This window comes from Trichoplusia ni, chromosome 4 (genome assembly GCF_003590095.1).
Source record: "Trichoplusia ni isolate ovarian cell line Hi5 chromosome 4, tn1, whole genome shotgun sequence".
NCBI classification, from domain to species: domain Eukaryota; kingdom Metazoa; phylum Arthropoda; class Insecta; order Lepidoptera; family Noctuidae; genus Trichoplusia; species Trichoplusia ni.
The window spans coordinates 12,515,552-12,539,307 of record NC_039481.1 but is presented as its reverse complement, the minus strand read 5'-3'; the positions used below and the strand labels follow the sequence as shown (position 1 = coordinate 12,539,307).

General features: G+C 36.1%; 1 protein-coding gene across 1 annotated transcript; it reads left to right on the top strand.

The window, feature by feature from the left end:
- The first annotated feature begins 518 nt into the window (after positions 1-518).
- LOC113493105 lies at positions 519-22,287 on the top strand. The gene is made up of 28 exons (XM_026870925.1): positions 519-904; positions 1,523-1,665; positions 2,178-2,342; positions 2,652-2,850; positions 6,765-8,948; positions 9,370-9,510; positions 10,098-10,238; positions 10,520-10,653; positions 10,902-10,972; positions 12,118-12,209; positions 12,533-12,793; positions 13,262-13,447; positions 14,049-14,173; positions 14,395-14,556; positions 14,805-14,891; positions 15,024-15,222; positions 15,671-15,796; positions 16,081-16,209; positions 16,605-16,814; positions 17,344-17,550; positions 17,874-17,964; positions 18,340-18,435; positions 18,953-19,095; positions 19,559-19,799; positions 20,114-20,281; positions 20,610-20,697; positions 21,141-21,246; positions 21,716-22,287. The coding sequence occupies exons 1-28, from the start codon at positions 692-694 to the stop codon at positions 21,842-21,844; spliced, it is 6,237 nt and encodes a 2,078-aa protein (XP_026726726.1). The 5' UTR covers positions 519-691; the 3' UTR covers positions 21,845-22,287.
- Positions 22,288-23,756: the final 1,469 nt, after the last annotated feature.

The following is a 23,756-nucleotide window of genomic DNA, read 5'->3' as shown; positions in this document are numbered from 1 at the left end:
CTACTAATAACGTAATACTACCGACCCTAGTGCCATGGCTACTTCGTTAATTTTATAAGTAAACTAGCTGACCCAGCAAACGTTGTTTTGCCTTTTATTTCCAGTTGTATGTATTTTTAATGCCACATTATAAAGAAAAATAAATACAAAAAAAAAATCGTCCAAAAATCAAATACATTTTTTTGTGTGAGCAACTCTCAACACTTAGGGGTATGAAAAATAGATGTTGTTCTATTCTCAGACCTACCCAATATGTATACAAAATTTCATAAAAATCGGTCTAACCGTTTCGAAGGAGTACGGTAACTAACATCGTGACACGGGAGTTTTATATTATTAGATAGAAAAATTAAGACACTTGAACGACCAATAACGCAATATCTAGTAATTCCATTCCTTTCCGTTCATTTTTGAGGAAATCAAAATCAAACCGATTGATTTTCAAAAACCAAGTTAAAAGTGGCTTGTTCTATAAAACACCGAGTCTTTCCAAGAATTTGTCCCGTGAAAACTCTATCAGTACACCGTTGAGTAATGTGAAAGGTGATAAAGACTTATTCGATCTACCTGCATAAGGATAAGACTAGACAAAGGCTTAATATGAAATTTATGAGAATTAATACAAATGTCAAAAGAAACATTTAAACTCATGTCATATCAATGAAAGGACATGAAAAAGTGAAATATAATCATGCCTATCAGAAAAAGTGAGGCTTACGATGATCCCCTTAGAACACAGTCTGTGAGAGGCCACGATAATGTCGCCTTGCCAGATAAGATTGAACAAGAAAAATTCCTCGAAGTGGAAGAAGCTCATATTGAATGGAGTAACCTGATATTTTTACCTTTCCATTCAGTTTTCAATATGTTTGTGCTAGTCGCTGTTGTCATCAAAGCCATACTGGTAATATTACTTTTCATTAATTTATTTATTGGGGGGAATCTGGATAGGTATCAAATATTGGCATCTAGGATTACGAACCTGCAGTGAGCAAGTGTAGTAATCAAAGCTCAATCTTGATCTGTTGCTCCTTCATATAAGAAGAGGACTTTGCTAAATAGTTCGACAATCATAAGTTTGTATAAATGTGATAACCAATGTTATTTTGTGTTAACCAGGCCCAGACACTTGTAGTCATAGGCTATAGACACCTCTGCGTACGCTTCCTCGCGCTGCAATCCTCCCTTTCAAATAAATCTCTAGTTTATCGTTTCATTCCGTGCCATGGATTATACGGTATATTGGATAGAGTTATTTTGTAGTGTATTACGACCACGCGCTGAGCGTTAGTAAGTACCTGCACTTCACACAGTCTCCGCATCCATCCTACTCGGCGTGACTTTCCATTAATTACTCATAATTGTTGCGTGGTTGGTAAATGAATGTTTTTGTCTATAGCTTGTAACTGTATTTAAAATGGTTTTGTGTATGTTTTTCCAGAATTTGGAGGAGGTTCTCTTTGTGACCTGAAGATGCTGAAAATGTATTGCCTTTTTCATTATTTTATTTGTTTGTTTGCAGGGACCTATACAATCGGTTTATCCGATTGTCTACTGCAATGATGTTATGGACCACAATCCAATTTTGGTTTTCGTAAAATACTTTTATTGGTATCTTTGCGATTCGCTTTATGGGATTGACACCTTCCTTCACGTTGTGCACAGGTACTGTTATGGTGATCTTTATAAAATACATTGATTAGTCGCTTGTTTAAGGCTTCTAGAAAAATGAAGACCATTTCTACGTACATTAACTACGTAGCTCATCATCCTAGCCTTTTCCCAACTATATTGGTTCCAGTCTAATCGAATGCAGGTAAGCACCAGTGTTTTCCAAGAAGCGACTATCTATGTAACCTCCTCAACCTATTTTCCTGGGCAACACAATACCCATGAGTTCGACTAGTTGTCACTTTCTACCTTTTGACTACCGTAACGACCGACAAGCTTGTCATAATAATAGCCGGGAATTCAACGTGCCTTCAGAAATATGGAAGAACTCTTCATGTCATCGATGGTCATCCATCTACGAAGAGTCCGTGTCAAGCGTAGCTCAACCTGTCTTCGATCAACTTCTGCAGCTTTAGCTTAGCCTTTACGTATATTTTTTGGGCATACTACACTTGTAACGTAGCTGTGTCGTAATTATACGTTATTATATAAATATGTTATTTTAGGCAAGTGACAGACAAAGCCATGAGACGGGAACACATACCGAAGGCTGCACCACTATTATTATGTGATGTTGTATCATTGATCCCATTTTTTCGACTCCTGGAATCTGATCCGTGCCCACCGGCTAGGCTGTGGCCAAACATACTCTCGTTTAATGAATTTGTCATGTAAGTTACTTACCTTCATAAAAGTTTTTTTTCATTTGGTGCCTTAGAAAAACGCAAGAATTCATTCCCATTCAATAGTTACTGAAGCTAGTCAGACCAACCCGATAAATAAAGTATACCGTTGTTATTAAATGGTAATTATGAATCTATCACGAAAATTAAGATCAATACTTCGTGTATTGTTACAAGTTGTTTTTATATTAAAATTTTATATAATTTGATATAATATAACATGGGGTATCCGTCATTTGAGCGATAAATAGAGAACTAACGTTGAAAATAATTAAATCAACTTTTTATTTCTTTCAGCGTTTACAGAATTACAGAATATTTTCAATTGATGTCTACACACTCGTGTATGATGCTCATCCTAGGCTACACCATTGTCTTAGTGATATGCCTCAATTCTTTGACCTGCTTCTGGATGCTGATAACTCATGAAGGTTTTTGCGCTCGATGCAAGGAACCAGGCAACTTTTACGATTGGGAAGCTTACACACATGGAAAGGTTATTCAAATCTTTAATTATTTTTACAAAATGTATGAATGTAGAAAAAACACAACATTACTAAATATAATGTACAAGGGCTCTGCTTATTTCTTAAGAAATCTCTACCAGCAGACAATACAATAGACGTAATAAATATTCCGTCATTGTTGGGAGAGCTAACATCATCATCAAAGTCAATCATGTACGTTTAAACTATCGCACTACCTTTGTAATATTGTAACGGTGAGGGCCGCACAGGTAGGCTGTGCGGACCGTTAACCAATTAGGGAGAAAGAAAACCAGAGGTAGATCTCAAAAAAGTCTTTAATGGAACTAGGTCCGGCTAGGTCGCGGGTTTGTGGCACAGGTAATCAAGTCCTCGCTTTTATATGAGTGAGGGGGTACCGTCCCTGGGGGGTCCACGTAGGGTGCCCGGTGAGCTGGCTGAAGCTGGCTGAAGCTGGGGTCGCTGGCGTGACAACGGCCGCGGCCACCAGTAGGTGCTTAGCCGCCGGCTGGAGAGCGGGACCCGCAGAAGGTAGAGGGACGGCGGTAACCCGTAGGGTGACCCCTGGAAGCGTGCATAGAGGTGCGTAGGTTAGCGGTGCCGAAGATGTTGGCCCGCATGCGATGTGGATGCTCCCCTAGTGGTCCCCAGGGCAGCACAGAGGCAGGGAAAGGGAAAGCTCACACATCGCAGCGGTTTACAAGGCAGATGGGTGCAATGACACGTGCTCAAGGCTGATGCAATAAAGTGCTTACACTATCCAGAGCTCATTTAAGCCTTTAAAGGGGTGGCAGGAGGCTAGTAACAGCTGAAGGCACACTGAGTATTCACTTAACACTATTGAGAACAAGGGCAATGCAGCCCGCATGCATGGGATAACCTAAGACCGCGTGGTCGGCCAAGGCAAGCGAAACAGAACAAGCAGAATGGGATTAAATATGTGAAAATTAATATGAAGTAGGTTATCCCGTACACGGCACACACTTAGTTTAGCAATATACATAGAAACTCACCCAAGATTGGGGTATAATTACATCTTAGGAGTCGTGGCAGCAGCCGCCAGTTATGGCGATCGAGAGGGAATGTCACGTAGCCTCTCACATCTTGACGTTTAGGCACTAGGGTGGACCACTGTCGCCGCGTCCATGGACAATTAGTAAGTTGGCCATAGACGCGACGTTACAGTACCCCCCCCGCAAAAAAAGGATTTTGCTCAACAAAATCCGCTAGAATCTCACCGCTCGATCACCAACTATATAGGGACTGACCGCTGCCCTCCATTTAAACTACAGCAACATCATGCTTAAATAAGCTACTCAGTTTGATTCACAGTGTAAGTGTAAGTATGACGTGTCATAGTGTGACCCGAAGGGTTCCAGTAGAAGAGATACAAGGGCATGAAAAAGTACCTTAATTAATTTTCAATAACTAAGACAACATGCAACAACCATCAGCTTTCAGCCAATCGATTTTTAAATATTAAGGTTTATTATAGTAGTTAAACATAATTATTATTATGGTAACAATTAGATAAATATAACGTTTAAGGGTAGTTGTCCTAGAGACCTGCTCTGCCAAAGATATATCATCCCTTAAGATCCACAGCATTCGCAAAGACAACGCCAGAAAAATGAATTCTACTAACCACCCACTAGCTACTTATTGATAGATTGAAGATAAAGAAGTAAAATATATAAGTTATGTTTGTGATTAGGGCTTATTTAGAGAGTAATCAACCGCTCTGTAGGATACCAAAGGTGTAGGACCTTTAGTATAAATAGTAGAATATTTAAATTATGTTTGTGATTAGGGCTTATTTTAAGAGTAATCAACCGCTCTGTAGGATACCAAAGGTGTAGGACCTTTAGTATAAATAGTAGAATATTTAAATTATGTTTGTGATTAGGGCTTATTTTAAGAGTAATCAACCGCTCTGTAGGATACCAAAGGTGTAGGACCTTTAGTATAAATAGTAGAATATTTAAATTATGTTTGTGATTAGGGCTTATTTTAAGAGTAATCAACCGCTCTGTAGGATACCAAAGGTGTAGGACCTTTGTCCAAAGTATATATTTAATATGCAGTAATACAATGTATGGGGTAGGCCATCATCATATAAACTATTGGAGTAGACCAATAGGTGTAAATAAGAGGAGTAGCTATGTGTAGTAGTAGTGGGTGGGTATAGTAGAATTAGATTTTTTATTGTGTATGTTTAGCTATTATCAATGTAGTTTTAGTTCTGTCAAATCAAGTATTTAGTTGAGGTAGGTAGTTTAAAATATTTAGGGTGAAGTCAGTTTGAGTTATTTTTTATAGTTAAATAATTAAGTTAAGCATGTTTACATTTTTCTTAAGGTAAGTGTTGAAGTTATTCTTTACAGTTAATTAGTTTGAAACATGTAACCTTATTAAGTTTTAAGTTATTATTTAAAGTGAAATAGTTAAAAGTCTATTAATTCATTCATTTGTTTTCTAAGTTCTATACAAGTGTCAGTTACTCCACCTCTGATAAGTACTTCATATTCAAGCTCAGCTTTTCTTAGGTGAATAAAATTGATTGGGTGAGTTCCCATTTTATACAACAAGAACCGATGAGTGGTAGTTAACAATTGGAACTGATTAGATTATAACCAATTACACAGTTGAGTGTTACAACACAGACTTACAGAATTAATGAAATATTTTGATAATTACAGTATCAGTTATAAGGATAACCAATAAGAACAATTATTGAGATTAATTAATTAATTATACTATTGATTCTTAGTTAAACATTAATTATAATCTTTAATTAATTATTAATAAATTATAGTATTAGATTATATTATGTTCATTAAATTAAATTATTATATTAGATTATAGTTGAATTTAAATAATACCGCTGCGATGCAGCCAAGCGACAACCTAAGTACCTGTGCCAGTAAAGATTGGGCGCCACTGTAACGGTGAGGGCCGCACAGGTAGGCTGTGCGGACCGTTAACCAATTAGGGAGAAAGAAAACCAGAGGTAGATCTCAAAAAAGTCTTTAATGGAACTAGGTCCGGCTAGGTCGCGGGTTTGTGGCACAGGTAATCAAGTCCTCGCTTTTATATGAGTGAGGGGGTACCGTCCCTGGGGGGTCCACGTAGGGTGCCCGGTGAGCTGGCTGAAGCTGGGGTCGCTGGCGTGACAACGGCCGCGGCCACCAGTAGGTGCTTAGCCGCCGGCTGGAGAGCGGGACCCGCAGAAGGTAGAGGGACGGCGGTAACCCGTAGGGTGACCCCTGGAAGCGTGCATAGAGGTGCGTAGGTTAGCGGTGCCGAAGATGTTGGCCCGCATGCGATGTGGATGCTCCCCTAGTGGTCCCCAGGGCAGCACAGAGGCAGGGAAAGGGAAAGCTCACACATCGCAGCGGTTTACAAGGCAGATGGGTGCAATGACACGTGCTCAAGGCTGATGCAATAAAGTGCTTACACTATCCAGAGCTCATTTAAGCCTTTAAAGGGGTGGCAGGAGGCTAGTAACAGCTGAAGGCACACTGAGTATTCACTTAACACTATTGAGAACAAGGGCAATGCAGCCCGCATGCATGGGATAACCTAAGACCGCGTGGTCGGCCAAGGCAAGCGAAACAGAACAAGCAGAATGGGATTAAATATGTGAAAATTAATATGAAGTAGGTTATCCCGTACACGGCACACACTTAGTTTAGCAATATACATAGAAACTCACCCAAGATTGGGGTATAATTACATCTTAGGAGTCGTGGCAGCAGCCGCCAGTTATGGCGATCGAGAGGGAATGTCACGTAGCCTCTCACATCTTGACGTTTAGGCACTAGGGTGGACCACTGTCGCCGCGTCCATGGACAATTAGTAAGTTGGCCATAGACGCGACGTTACAATATAATAGTAATACTTAATAGTGATGTTTCACTTCCAGTTGAACGTGACGCAGACTGAATTTGTCACCTTCGTGCAAGCCTATATGTTTATATATTCATTCAGTGGAAATTCATTTTTTGATAATCTCATCCTACCGTCTGCCTTGTTAGAATTTGGAATGGTGTGCATTTTTCTGATGGCTGGATATATACTTCGTTATTTCATTATTACGCCAAAAACATTTGCTGAAGCAATGTTAAGTCTCCGTAGAATTTGTGAAAAATATCCACTCGTCATGAAAGTTATTCATGACACCGAAAGAAGAAGTTCGGACCCGAAAGCTGCGAAAGAGGTTGAAAATTTTTATAAGATAATATGGTGGAAACGTGGAGGGATCATTAAGTTACCTCCAGAATATACTGAGGGAATACCGAGATATCTAAGACTGGAGGTCAAACAAGACTTGCTATGGCCAATGTATTACCATAGCCCTCTATTAAGACAATCATCTTACCCATTTCGCAGGTGGGTATCGGAAACTGTGAGCATAGCTTATAGATTCCCGGGCGACAAATTTTACTCAGGCAGCCTTGCAAGTGGTAATTTATATTACCTAAAGTCAGGGGTCGTTGAACTTGTTTCTGCTGACGATGGTATGACTCCCATTATTTCGGTGACAAGTGGTACAGTGTTTGGAGATATAAACTTTTATGTTCCCCATTTAAAAAGGAAAGTTCTGGTCCGTTGTTTGACTTATTGTGAAATTTATTATTTACAACGAAAATGTATGATTCAAGCTTTACATAAATATCCAGGAGATAGGCAAGTAATGATGCGAATGGTTAAAAATCGATTAGAGCACGCAAAAATATTATATTCTTGCAAATCTTACATAAGAGGCATAGACAGAAATGAAGATGAAGGAATTAATTGGATAAAAAGGCGCTGGTGGCAAATACACGACATAGTCCACGTAATTACAAAAAAAACTGGCAAATCCCGAGAAGATATTAAATTTGAAATTCCACATGAAGAGACTATTTATCACTGCTCTAAATATATAGGACAGTTGGTTTTATGCACATCAACAGAATTACAAACTAACTCTATGTTCACTCGACTTAAATTTCCTTGGTTAATGAATCCTTATTCCAGATTTGGTTATGTATGGCATTACATTGTTAACGTTACCGTTATGCTTGTAGTTTGTATTTATCCGACAAATTTAGTTCAACGCAATATTCCTGATTGGTTTCTATTTTTTTCATATTTTTGTGATACCATCTATGCCCTCGATATTTGTGTGTCTCTTTTCACTGCTGTGGAATCCGAAACACAGGAATCGGTAACAAATACTTTCGCCCTAGTGGTGTTTGAACGTTGTAAGAGTCTTACATTTATCCTTGATTTATGTGCAACAATTTGGATTGAAAAAATAGCTCTACTAGTTGGATCCAAAAATTATTATTATACCTATCAATTTAATAGACTCATTAAAGTTTATAGACTTTTTTATGGGCCGTACCTTAAAATGGATATAAGACGAGATCCTTTTTTGGCTGTTAGTCGCAGAGTGGCATTAATTCATTTTGCTTATGCAACTATAGTATCCCATGGTGTGTTTGAGTTAGCCAGCCGCGTCTCAGCGTTACGATCTGAATTTTTCTTCGGAAAAGTACTTTGTTCTAAATCAGTTACCACAAATTGTACGAGGACTGATCCTTTTCTCGGTGTTATTATTGAGTGGCAATACGAGTGGATGTATTCAGAATATTTTGCTAATAGTATGGAAGACGTCTTTGTCGGCCTAATTCTTCATTATATGAACTATTTGATGGCTGTTTATAGTAGAGCCATTGTCGTCGCCTATTTGTACTTGAAACACAGGAACCACATGAACTATCAAAGATTTGTTTCTACAATGAAGGCATTCTATACTAATCTCAGGATACATGCTGATCTGGTAAAGAGACTTGATAGGTATCTTATATGCCACTGGAAGTACCATAAAGGGTACGACGTGATGTATTCAAATACATTAAAGTCTGAACCAGTTGAAGTTTATTGGAAAGCCCAGGGCGAGGTGGCAGAAGAAATTATTAAAGAGTCGAAGGCCTTTGATCACGCTGATCCAATGTTGATTCGAGAACTAGCTTGTGCATCTAGGTTTTTATTGGTGCCACAGCGTGCCAGTATATTCACATTCGGAACTAGTTGTAAAAACGTCGTTTGGATTGTACAGGTTAGTTTTATATTTTATTGTCATTTTGTAACACTGAATAAGTAAGATTTTCATTATGTCTATCTATACAATACTAGCTGACTCATGTTTTGCAATAAAATTTATTACTAGGAATTATCGGATGATGGTGATGGTGAGATAATTATATACTAATAAAAAAATGTTAGGGGTGGACCACCGGGCGACCGGAGAATGTCATATATTAGAAGTACTATTCATATTATGAATAAATTACGAGCAGAGATTGTGCTCATCACAGATATCAATCACATTTCTGGGGTGGGAATCGAACGCACGACCCTTGCTTTATGTGTGAGGGTCACTAGCGAACAAGACAGTCAAACCAGAACTAGTATAACTTTAATTAGGGCAAATGATATTGTTTTTATTTAATCGGGACGGTATACTTATACTTGTTCAGGGCTACGTGAAGTGTGAGCATTCTGATGAAAAAGGTGAATTGGTTGCTTCATACAGCGGGCGTGGTGCTCTGCTGGCTACCAGTTCAGTTCTCCTTGGCAGAGTTTCACTTGAATCCTACACGGCATATACAGATTGCGAGGTAAATTTAATTTTAATATGCTAAGCTTTTAACTAGTAAGAGAGGATAAAATCCAACCAAACCCTAACTGACCCTAAGTGTGTTATTAGTTATTGTATTTTTGGTATTATTTAACTCTTTCCTGTCCCTTGATAACTTCATGAGAAGAGATCCGGTACTTTTTGACGGCGTGCACGGGGACACAGGGGAAAATCGACTGTTGAGATGTATGAATAACAACCGGGACCCGCAATTTAAAGTGCCTTTCGAAACAGGAAGGAAATCATTATGACGTGGATAGTCACCCATCCGTAGACCGATCGCGTCAAGTATAGCCTAACCTTGGAAAAACTTGTTTAGCTGAGCCACGAACTAGGATAAAAAAAACTTTGATTGAATTTTGAAATTTAACAGTCTGGGTAAGATGATGGACGTAGACTGACTTGGGTTTGCTTGTACGCATTGATTGCTAAAGAAGGAAATACTGAATCAGGGTAGAGTTAGGGAGTAGATGAATAAATATTTGAGGCATGGAAGCCCTTAAATTAATGTTTAAAATAAATGTAATTTTACCACAAGTTAATTTAAATATTTATATTTTATTCCAGTTCATCTTTATTGAATTAGGCGATTTCAATTCAATAATGAAACGGTATTCATTTGAATATTCATATCTCCAAACTTGTGTTAAAGAATTTAGTCCCAGTTTTGATGAATTGTTTAGAAAACATGTATTGAAACATAGAGATGTAAGTACCGATTCATTTAATGAAATTAACACGGTTCATGAGATACTTTCAGACGGAGAGACAGTGGAGCCTTGCCAATTATTCTCTTTTTAGGATTTCGTATTTATCTTAAGGGTAAAAACGGAATCGTTTAACTAAGGATACGCAGAAAGCGCTGTAAACCGCATAAGTTGCTAATGTGCCCAAAAGACGTCTTGATGCAATGACAAATGTAAATTCTTGGTAGCTTAGTTGGTAAAGTGACTGGCGCGCCAAAAATAAATAGAAAAAACTTTTTTCAGTACCAAACCAAACTGAGAGATAGGATTTATAGTACGAGGATGTCAATGGTATCGTCTTCCAAAGTTCTTAATAATATCCAGGAAAATCGGTCGTTGCCTTTTGAGGGTTTACTCTGGGGTGACCCGGAATCTCCGTGAGTATTGCGTAACGTTATTTTGATTAACATATTATGGCTAAGCATAGTGAGGGTAACATGGGTAAGAAAATAAAAAGAAATAACATTTTTCATAGTTTTAACCACGTTCATTTAGTGGTTTCTTTCTAGGTTTACGTGAATGTTAGACATTGAAATACTACCATAACTACTTTTACGGATTTTATCGCGGTTCAATTTCACTCAGCTGATCATACTAGCTTAATAAAAGAAATTGTTTGTTTCAGTTTCATGAAAGTCTGGTTGCTGATAAGAGCTATAGTTGCATGTATTTCTATTTTGGCGTCGTCTTTACTGGGTAAGTCACATTATTTGCTATTTTGATGGAAAGGATATTAATTTCTATGCATAATTTTCGTCAGGCTGGAATTATCCACTTTTGGGAAAGGGCATTTTGCCAAACGTCCATTCCAATGGACGCGACGCGTCGCGGTTTCGATTCCCGCATAAGATACGCATTTATGTGGTCTATAATTTTCTTTTCTGAATCTGAGTGCCTTTGTTTTAATGATTTAAATGTTGTGTAACCCCGCGTCATATCGACGTAAGTTCCCGAGGGCAGGAATCGTATATAAATAAATCATAATAATAAAGATATTTATTGTGTAGCTAGGACTGGATAACATGACAGTAGTTTTATAACAACCAAACCAAACTGATAACCAAAATAATATGAAATAAATAATAAAAATAAAAGTACAAAATGCTCTAAATCTAATTCAATGGACTTAAAGTTATAGAGGATACAAATCAATCAAAGATTTTGAAAGTCTTGGAAACCAATTTATTCAGAGAACTCCAAGAAATCGCGGAATGACAGAAATTTTAAACATGGGAATCGTAAATAGTAAAGATTTCATATCTAGGAGAAAAGTGGATGAAGCAACAAACCATTCCAGGAGGAGCAATGATGGGCATGTATATCAGGCTAACTTATTGCCTATGCATGTCAGAATTATCAGAAAATTACATAAAAATAGTTGCTGGAATTTAGACCTGCAACTATGTGCATAATAATTCACTAGTTCACATAAATACTTAGACCTTTGTTTAGTCCTAGCTACCGCATTAGGTTAAGTAACCTGTAATGGTTGATAAGTGTGATAATTAAATAAATAAATAAAAATAAATAACAGTATAGGCAGGTACAGAGTTAATATTAATCTAGTTAATGGGTTGAGTTATTGGGTTGAGTTATTGGATATTTAAAGAAGAGTCCACCCCTCTTTTGCCAACCTTTCTGATTTCTGGTTGTTTTATGCTTGTAATGCAGATTCGTGTTTCTAGTGAACTTACCTTATTATTGCCTGTAAGGCGATTTTTAGTCACATTTCATTAAATTTTACTAAATGAACAGAAGTAAGACCAAACTCTATTACTCTGATGTGGCTGTTTTTAGTATCTGATTATGTTGGTTAAGAGTATGCGTTAAATTGTTCATAGGTGGTGTTGGAGCGTATTATAGATGGGAATTAAATAATATCCGCGGCTTTTGCAATGGTATCGCGTGGATTGACATAGTCGTCAAGATATTTGTAAGTCATCTTAACTCTTTATGAACTAAAACAACAATGGAAACACAAGAACTTTGTTAACACTATATCTGGTAGCCGATAAATTAGATATATTTAAACATTATCGAAGTGAATTTATTAAATTTGCCTTAGATTTACAGGGTGGAATCCCGACGTCATACCGATTTTGTGGTCCAGGGGTTTTGGACAAGATTCCAGACCTCCTTGCGCTGGAATTGTTCATCGGTCTCTTGATGAATATATTTGTATAGTTTGAAATGAATACTGAATGATGAATGAATGAATATAACTCAGGAAAGGTAATAATTTAATTGTTTTTTCAGTTACCCTACTACGATAGCCGCGGAGTCAAAATCATCCACAAGAGGAAGTGCTTACTGAACTACTTAACTAAAGGCTTCATCTTGGATGTCATCGGTTCCTTTCCCTTCTTCCAACTGATCCAGGCTTTAATCACAGTTGAAATTGATGACGACGATACTTTCTTGATAAATACATTGTGCAAGTTTTCCCACGTGTATATTTTGTTTGCCTACTTTGATTATATAAGTGACTTGCCAACGGTCAACATAATTTTGATTACGGTAGGTAAAAGCTTTCATTGAAATCTAATTAATAGATTTAATTATCTAAATATCCACGTTTTTAAATGTAAAATTTTATCAGATTTTTCAGTTTTTATAGTTAGGTATATTGTTTGTTTGTCGTTCCGGTTGGATTATTGCAACTCCATTTTGAGGCACTTCCCGATAAGCTAACAGGCTGAAATTTTCGGGGTAACTTCAAACTATGAAAACCGCTAGACCGATTTAGATAAAATTTGAATGGAGTGACATTTAAAAATGAAAATTTTAGATGTTTTATTTTCTATACTCAGCCATCATCTCTGTTGTCGTTTTCAAAGCTCACGTAATGAGATATTCATTTGACGGACCAGCAAAAATATTTAGCATTTGAGGTAAACGTGTTTGATGGCTTCGGGCCTGAAAAAGCATCTATAGAAGTAATTATGAAAAACATTAATTTCACCCTAATCTTTCTTTATCTTACAGATGCTAAAGTGGCAAATTATTAACATATTGATTCTTTTTGGTACCAGTCACTATTTCATGGTTAAATGCGTGAATTTTACTTTTGGCGACCACATGAATTTGCTTTCAATCAGACTGATGGATACGTGTTGGATGCCTGATGCGATTAAATTACCTAAACAATTAGAATGGCATGACTTACACTTGGTAAGAAAAAAATAATTCTTAGCAGCCAAAATAATATGTAGTAAAGTATTATCATGTCACTCAGAAACAAATGTCATCCAAAATAAACTTTGTTTTTTTTTTTTATATAAAACGACGCATAAATTTCTTTCACAAACATTCAATTCTCATACACTGAGAAGTCCAGACTCAGAACAAGCATTCAAGGATTACAGAAATGCTTGTCCTGCGCAGGGAGCAAACTTTCTTAATGGGTTTCGAAGCGGTGACCGTAACTAGTCGGCTACCCGGACGTCAATTTTTTTTTATTCATACTTTGGAATGATATATATCTAGCTATATGATATGATGAATAGATATATGACAAGCATTTCTGTCATTCACGAATGCCTTTTCTGAGCCAGGGTGTCTTTCAGCATGTGACATGAATGTTTGTGAAATAAAAATTATACTACTTAGAGCGGGAGTACTTTACCGACTAAAAAACTGACCCAATTTTTGAATTCTCTTAAAATCTTATAAATAAAAACCAATACAATGCATTCATTTCTTTATTAAGATTTTGCGCATGTTTCATACATTCCATGGCATACAATTTCATCTAGTATTATCATTATTTCAGATCTTTGCCCAGAGTCTAAATATGGCTGAATGTGGTCTCTTAGGTATGAATTTTGGTAGATTTAGGATAGATCGGCAAAATCTGGGAGTGGGTGCAATCCTATTTTTACTGAGCATGTTATTTTGGTAAGTGTTTGATATTATAGATGTAATACCTTAATTAGGCTGAAGTTGACGATTCCATATTGGGGTATAGAATAACTAATAAGTGATAACGTTCATTAACCTCGTAGCTAGCTAGCTCGTATACGTAGCTTAGTTACTACGACTGCGTACTGCGACTCGAACCTGCGACTCATGGTTCACCATAATTTTCTATGCTTTAATGATTTTTACTTTTGTGCTAGGTTTATAACTTGCTACATTATTACTCTTATGGTGCTTGGCTCCCGAGGAGATACTTTATATCAACATAATGTTCAACAAATCGAAAACTTTCTCGTGTCTGAGAGAGTTGAGAAGGAGACCATTGAAAAAGTTATGAGTCATTTCCGATACTGTTGGTTAAGGTGAGTTTCTTGGAGCGAGTGAAATCAAACCGTCAGGTTTTTATAAATAACTATTGTAAGGCCAACGAGATGAGATAAAAAAATCTTCATTTTTGTCAAAATTCGAACTTTTTAATAGTTTATTCGAATAAAAATATCATGAACCCCTGAAAGTTTTTTTACATTCTTTATCTCGTCTCATTGGCCTTACTATACTTGTGAATAATTTTGCAAATTTAATTTTGCTTCAATTTCTTTTTTTTCTGCAGAACTAAGGGAATAGATATTCAACGTCTAACAAACGATCGTATCGGCGTGATGTTTCGACAGGATTTGAGTTACTACTTCTATAAGAAGTACGTCAGTTTAAATATCTTTAGACAGAAACATTTTCTTTGTTGCTTTCTTCCCCATATTCGGCATTAATCTGCATTCAGCCAGATATTTACATTGTAGTAAAGATAAACAGCATGTTCTTTTGTGTTCAGGACTTTCACGATCCTGGATTCTATAATAAAATGTGGAGAACCTATGCAACGGCAGTTATCAAGTGTTTGCACTCAAGTTTACTTCCTACCAGGTCATGACATTTGTCGGAAAATGGATTTGCTTACTAACATATGTATAGTGCACCGCGGCAAAGTTAGCATCCATCAAGACGAAAAAAAGTTGGTTGTTTTGACCAAGGTAAAATATGAAAATTTGTTCCCAAAAAGTAATACAATAGTTTTTTTTTTCTAAATCCATCGAATTTTAATCTAGATCGCACGACTAGTTTCGAATGGAATTGAAGTCCTCAATCATTACCTATACTGGCTGTTCTCAAACAATTCAGAATCCACCGAATAAAACTGGACTTTGACTGTTCGGATAGCTGAGTGGGTGCGGTCACCACGCCAAACGTATCGTACATAACAACGTATCGTGGGTTTGATCTCCGTGTAGGACAAACCGTGAATGCTTGTTTTGAGTCTGGGTGTCTATGTGCATGTGACTTGAAAAAAAAACAATTTCTGTTATGTGAGACTAGTTTAAAAAAAAGCAAAATAAGACTAGTAGTGATAATAAGATACGAAACAAGTAATTGTATATTGTGCAAAACGCAATAACAAAACCATTTCTTTTTCTTTTCAAGGGTGACATTTTTGGACAATTGTTGGGAACGGCAATTCGTCCTATACGTATAACGGCTACAGCTGATGAAATGGTTGATCTGCTCTACATCACAGTTAAAGAATTCCAAAAGATCATTACAGAGGAGGTATTTATCACATATTATGCATTATTTTTTTGCCTTATGCCTTATCAAATAGGTTTCTAAGATCCTTCATTGCATTCCTCAACCTGCTCATATATCTCTCATTATTAATGTGTCTTTTAGGAGCAGTTTTATGTTTCATACAGACGCAATATCTCTTCCGATTAAATTTTGCTTGAATCTAGTATTTTATAAGCCATAAATACAGGTGCAAGTAGTAAAATTTTATTTCAATGAAATTATGCGGAAAGTAAATGAGTTGGTGTCGGATAATTTTATTATTTCAGGTGAGGATTAATATTATCCGCTATCCTCAACATAAGATGGATTACTTGGCAACAAAAAATATATTTATTGAGAATCCATACGACACTGTTAAATACCTACTTCGAGGAAGAAAAACTATTCAGTTGAGGGTGAGTTTTTAGGATTCCATACACAAACTCTAAACTGCACGGGAGTGGTTGACGTTACCACGCCTGACACATGCGCGATGTATAAAGATAGTGTAAAGACATAAAAATAATAACAAAAGCGGGTAAAGACCCTGGCTCCTATAACAAAGGCTTTAAGCCTAACACAGGCGTCAGTGTTGCTTTTATTATAATTTGTATCTCTTTTCAGTCACGGGATAATTTTTAAAAGGCGTGCACGGGGACGCAGGTCCAACATGCAGAGGCCTTGATGAGAATTTTAATCTAAAAAGTGATGGGGTATCTACCAGGGGCCATCCACTTCTGCTCTATAAAATAACAAACATGGACTTTTATTATTATTATTAGCTTAATGGAGTTTTATTCGTGCTTTTCAGAAATATCTACCACCGATAGAAGCAGTTCATGGGTCGTGGTATGCTCTATTCCTCCATGTCACATGGTTCTTTGGACCTTTCCTGTCATCTATCATTGTTCTACTATTCGAAATGTTTCCTGAAAGTAGCGATATGTGGCTCAGATTTTACATAATCCTTGGATTTTTAGACTTTATTCATCTGACACACTTTGTATCGGAGTTCTTTACTGTAAGTATATTTTTTCTGATGTACAAGTTAAAATAATATTCCACAACAGTCATGCAACTCGTCTAGTCTCAAACTAAGCAACCTACGACCTCTAATATAGCAATCAGGGCCTCTTACCGCTTGACCAACAGTCCAGGCGAAATATGGTATTCGTGTGATGTTCGTTCCAGTCAACGTAAAGAGATCTTACTACTGATTTTATTTATGTGGTGTTTCATATATTATGTTCTGGTTTAATATACGCGTGGTACATGGGCTATTCCAATGTTCCATTTTATATAGAAAGAAAGAAAAAGTTTTTAATTGGTACAGCATAAAAATTAAGCATAACCCAAAAAAAGTGTACCCTGCAGCTGCAGCAAAAAAAGGCCTCAGTTTAGATACGTACTATTTCTTCAGTGTCTAAGTCTGGATCGTTGCAGAAACAACGTCGCTTACCAAAGAGGATGTCACTTCCTATAATAAGTTTGGCATTCTCCATTCTGAATGGTCACTTGACTCAGGCGAAATTCCAATGTACACTTTGCAGGTTGAACTCCAAGTAAAAAAGAATAAAGTCGTTCCACATCGCCTCGGTGTACAAAAATTCAAGGACTTTGCTACATATCTAGACATATTATCACTTTTAGTGCCAATTGCCACTGCGTTTACTGGTCAATGGAGATATCAAGTCGTAAGATTACTCAGACTTAAATGGTTCTATGATTTTGAGAAGCATTTTTGCAGAAGTTTTAAGGTTGGTTATTAATCTAAAGGTTTACTAGCTGTCCTAGCGAACTACGTACCGCCTTACATTTTTGTTTTAAACCTTCCCTGGTCTTCCACGAATGTTTCAGGACTAAAATAAGTCAAATCGGTTCAGCCGTTCTCGAGTTTTAGCGAGACTAACGAACAGCAATTCACTTTGATATAATAATAAAAAAGTATATAGATTATTATGTAGTCATAATAGACTCTTTTAATTAACGTTTAGAGGTGATTGACTTAAGGAATGAGTTTCATAAAATGCAGAACTATGCAGAAAATATGACAGTATAAATGCCTTTAAATTGATTTCAGAGTAAGTTAACTCCATATTTGTTGAAAATTGGAATCTTTTGCATACTCTTGCACTTTTTTACATGCGGATGGATCTTTATTGCGTGTAGAGGCAAGTTCTGTATACATTGTTAATTCACTACCTACAATGTCATAACAATTTACTTATTTCTTACTTTATGTTAGTTCATGTGAAACATTGATCAATCAAAATATGAAAAAATCTTATTTATTAATTTTAAGGTTGTTTTGGCAAGTCAAACTATCAGATTTATTGTAACAGAATAAAACAAATTCTCATGTTAAAGACTAATTGATTTCTGTATTGGTGTACTAAATTATTATTGATCAAAACATTTTTGTTTATCCAAATATACCTAGGCGTTCACCTATTTTTTGTCACATTACATCAAAATAGTAAGCACTAAAATATACTTAAAATAAATGTAGGGCCTTAAAATGTGAGATTTATTGCTTTTTCTTGCAGATGAGGAATTTCCTATCAAACCTCTGATAGATCTAAATGTTTGGAATGATACAATCGACTTCACTGAATGGAGCAAACCGAGTGACAGAAAAGCGGGTAAGGGGCACATTGAACTTTACACCTTCTACAACGTTGCCAACATTATCATCAACGCCTCCAACAGCAAAGCCAACATTACCGAGAACGAGAACGTCTCCTACAACGGAGCTGACATTTAAAAATAAGATAAAACAATACCCAAGAATAGTAGCTCTATTATAGAGTTACTAGCTGTTGCCCGCGACTTCGTCCGCGTGGTTAGAAGAAATAAGTTATGATTTATACCTGTCCTGTTTTTTCACATTTTCAACACAAAAAAAAAAAAATCAATTTGGAACAGTAGTTCCTGAGATTAGCGCGTTCAAACAAACAAACAAACTGTTCAGCTTATGTGTTAGTATAGATAAATAAGAAGGAATTTTACTGATACACCAAAATTACTGCAGACTAATGATGACATTGTTTTAATTCATTTACTGCGAGTATTTTAAAGAGGCAGCATAATAAAATGCCTATTTAATTATTTTTTTTATTTTTTTTTAATCTCTAAATGTCGTTAAACGTTTGTCCACAGGTTGTGCTCGAGCGACTGTTGATTTGCTCACAGAAGATCATAAGGAAATCCCTCATTTCGTAGTGCCAAAACATTGGGAATATGACTATATAGTCGCATTTACATACATTTTACTCATTTTTACACAAACTACCATCAATACTGCAAGTATTTTGTCAATTTTCACAAAGTTTTTTTTACTTTTGGAGTACTTTAGACTTGATTATGTTTTTATTAAAATTCCTAGTTGCTTTTGCATATTTGCTAAAAAAATCAGTTCGCCATACAATATATACTTCAAAGTAAAATAAAATTACGCTATAAATTTTCCATGATCTAATGTCATCATCATCATAATCGGCCTAGAATAAACCAGTGTTCGGCATATTATATACTCCTTTATCTGCTGAACATGGTCTGCCAATCTCATCCTTGGCTTACCGGAATATCGCTGTCTGAACGTCTGTTTAAGCTACCATTCTGTTATAACTTTTCTCCATCATCAGGTCTAGTCCATTTAATTCCCGTTACAAATTTCTAAGGGTAAAAAAATCTATAGAAAACTGTATTCAAGCAAGGTTTTTCTAACCTTCATCCGTGTAGTATACGTTTTTTTTTCCTTTTCAGGTGATGGTATTGACGACATCTCAAGCTTACTACAAAGTGTTAATCACATTTGCTCTGTATTTAGTTGATATTTTTATAATGGCTTCGGCTATAAACATTGCATACATGAAGTATCGTGAGATGTTCCAAAATGACTACCAAGTGGACAATATACTAACATACCTAAAGTCTTGTGGTCTTTGCCAGTCCATATGCGATACTTTTGTTGAATATACACGTCTGTTATGGAGTAGACAGAAAGGTTCGTCTCAATTTTATTTACCTATTTAACTTTTTATTAGGAGTGCCTAGTGGATAATATACAACGTACTCGGTCTACTAAGTTTTTATGAATTCTTGCGCCTATTGCGAAGTTTACTGGCTGAAAATTATGAAAGACAAAAATAAGTGCGGAAACCAGCATACCTGAGAATTTTTCAATGTCGTTTAGCCACGTCAGATCCTATTTACCTTCGATAAGCCTTATAACTCCGACAATAGGTTGTACATCAGCAATAGCTTTTCAGCTTATTTGTAAATAAGTGCTGGTTTTTTATTTGTAACCAAAATTTTTAGGTGATAAGCTTCCTCCATTGGCTTACGAAGCTCCACCTTGTTTGAAGCAAGATTTATTCGGATCACTATACATGCACCATCTAGAGGCCCCGCCAACCTTCAGACAACTGCCCATGTTCTTTAAAAAGCAGTTGGTATCCAGGTTTGAGAGAGTCGTCATTTTCCCTGGTAAGTGCTTAAAAATTAATTCAAATACTTTTTACATAGCGTACAACCAACTCAAATTTTTTGTTGAATCGTTTCGAAATTTTTTTTTTAACCATTTTACACATTACTTGTTTGATCTTTTAAGATTATGAAGATAAAAGTTGTTTATTTTCTGAGAAACATTTAGTGTGCTCATGGGCAGTTTATGTTTGATTTCTCTCTGCAGCCAGAGCGCTTTCAAAGCATCAAAGGCTTTAGCATTCTGCTGCATAATTCTAATCTTTTTACCCTTCAAACTGCTACCCAGTAGCTTTTAGCATATAAAATTAATGTCTTTGTAAATCTTTAGGGAAGTGTATCGTACGAGAGGGAGATACATTTAATACCACGTATTTCATACACGAAGGAGAAGTTGAGAAGTGGTACTACGATATTCGGTTAGTACCATCACTTAAAAGCAGGATTTCTATCTTTTAATCATCCACAGCCTTTATCCTCCTACTGCTAGACATAGGCCTCCTGTTTCTCGAGCCAATTTACGATCCTGTACCAGTCTTATCCAGGAAAGCAGGACTACTAAGTTCTAATGATTTCTGGACTCTTTTCTGCTGTATTTTGTGAACTGTAGAATGATGTTTCATAGTCATCGCTTTGAGAGAAGTCTCAATAGTAAAAAAATATCGCCTTACGAAACTTTTTCCATTAAGATATTTATTTAAAATCTATAGGATGTTCCAGTTGGGGGACGACTCAATGTATCTTGCTTTGAAACTTTGAAGTTTTTTTTGCCTCTTTATGAGATAAGATAAAGAGGAATAGCAATTGATATGCATCTAAAATATAAATTAAAATATAATTTGTTGTAAACGATTTCTTTCAGAGGCGAGAGCAGATTGCTGTCTGTACTGTATACAAATGGTTATTTCGGATGTATTTCTGGCCTTTTCATCAATATGGGATTCCAATTTTCATATTACTCGCGAACGGTGAGTACGTTAATAGACTTTGTAAGAAAAAGATGATTAAAAGACCGACCGTCGGAGCTGATAGCCAAAATGGTTACCATGCCACCCTCTGAGCGCGAAGTATCGCAGGTTTGATCCCCGCGTAGGATATTTGTGGGATTTATGAATGCTTGTCCTGAGTCTAGGTGTTTCCGCAATGCAAGCCTCCGATACTCGAGGATAAGAATACCAGGCGACTAATAATGAACCTCCATGCAAAGTCATATTATTATAGTCCATTGAAAAGTTACATAAAAGGACTAATCTTGTATATTTTTTCAGTCAGAATTTATTTATAAATGATAAGTGATGCCATAAACTCTCACTCTCACTCTTGGAGAAAAAAAGCGTATCTTAAAAAAGGGGATGGAACAAGTTTTGATCACTTTATTGCAAGTGTAATGATCAAAATTTGTTACTTTAAACTTAGTACAACTTCGAACTTCTACAGGTGGTGGATTTGGTTGTCTTGTATTTGCATAACTGGCAAGACTTATTGGATGGATACCCCGAAGTTAGACACCAATTATATGCAAGTACCAAAGGAATGAAGAAGGAAAAGAGAGGTTTTACTTATTGAAGTATTGTTGATTCTACCAATAATGAGTGATGACATCACTTTTGAATTACGATTATTCAGTTCATTATCTTTTTTAAATAAAAATAATAATTTATTACCAAAACAAAATACTAATAATCATAATTTCTGAACGAAATTCAAATCGTCTACTCGTCACTTTCATGCAACAACATTTGTCATAAGATTGCGATAAAAATGAATGCTCAGTATAGTAGCTTTCTTTTGTTTCTAATGTCACTATTGGTCTCTCGCGGCTCTCCGCTCGTGTGGACCTCAGATATTGCTGTAAACTTTGATCTTCACTCTCTATCTTTGTGCCAAATTTCATCAAATTCCATTTAGTAGTTTCTGCGTGAAAGAGTAACTAACACACACTTCTCGAATGATGTAAAAGGCATGATTGAATTGTAAAACTTTGATTGGTCGTTTTGTTATGGCATTATTATAATAATGATTCTTACAAAAGGTTTGTTATTCTAATTTTAATTATAATTTTATTACTAATTTAGTTGTATTCGTTTAAATAATTTATTTTAGTTTTTATTTTATTGTTATCTTTTTTTCTTATTTTCATTTCATCGTTTATTGTTATTCGTTTGAAGAGTTTTAATAAATTCTATGTTATGGAAATAAAATTGGATTTTTATTAATAAATAGTTCAGTGTATTGTTACGATAACTTTCATGAGGCGGATTTATTATTGTTTGATAACAGTTTTGTCACTCTTGTTTATTGGGAAAACGTGACTAGTTTCGTATCCAACAACTGCAAGATGGTCGCAAGTTGAAATTTTCACCTGGTCAGGCGATCCAGATAAAAATGCGTGTGTAAAACCGTTAAAAATAAAGTTAAAGAGTTCAGCCTTCCAAAAGCAGGATAAGGCTGAAACTTCTACCATTATTAGCGGGATCTTATAACTATCGGGTCAGTAGTTTAGTATGAATCGCTCTTCGTATTATTCATCCTATTTTGTCTAGTCCTAACACATCAATGTCGGCAGACCAGATACCAGATGGTCGTTCGGTATAGGGGAGGCGGAGGGACCTAACTGAACGAGAAACACCGCAAATCAAAAGCATTGGAAAAGATGCAAGAGTATATGTAAAGTGCACATATCCTGCAAGTCTACATTTGATGCTAAGATTCCGAGAAAAATAACATTTCAGATATCTTCTTGTCTTTATAGAAGGCTACACTTTAATAAACCTTTGTTCACTGAAATAATGTCGTTACACAAATAACAAAACTGTATCCGTGTAATTTTAACGAATAAGAGCAACGAAATTTTTGTGAAACTCACGGTTTGTGTCCGCCTGTTGCACCGAAGTAGAACCAACAGCGTGATGGCTTAGTAGTATATCTTTTTTAATGTCAAGTTTTAGGTCGTAGTTCCGAATCCTGGCTTACAGAAACCTCTTTACGTTTTCCAATTTTCAGTAAAGTTGCATCTAGTATTAAGATTACTTTTGACTGATCTGCTTTATTCCTATAGTTTTCAGGTTCATAATGCTAGTTAGTTGACATAAGAGCAACAAAAAAAAAGAATAAAAATATGGGTAGGCAACAATGGTAATATGGTCACAAATAATGGCGATTAAATTCACAGTGCCCACATTCCACCAGCTTTTATAATTATTTTTTACATAACTTCGATCATTGTCACATTGAATGAATTTAAATAAAAACAACGATTTTATACGCTTCGGTGTAACAGACATCCTCCATGTTTTGTCATACTCAGGACTGTCGGCGCGGCACACTCCACTAAACAAATTGTGTACGTTCGCATTTATTTCACGATTTCCACACCGCTGTTTGTTCGTCGCTGCGCAGATTTTTACTAGGTATTTGAAGCTTGCTAACTGCTGTCAAAATTGTTACCAACAGTTTTAAGGGTAATTTGAAATGTTTT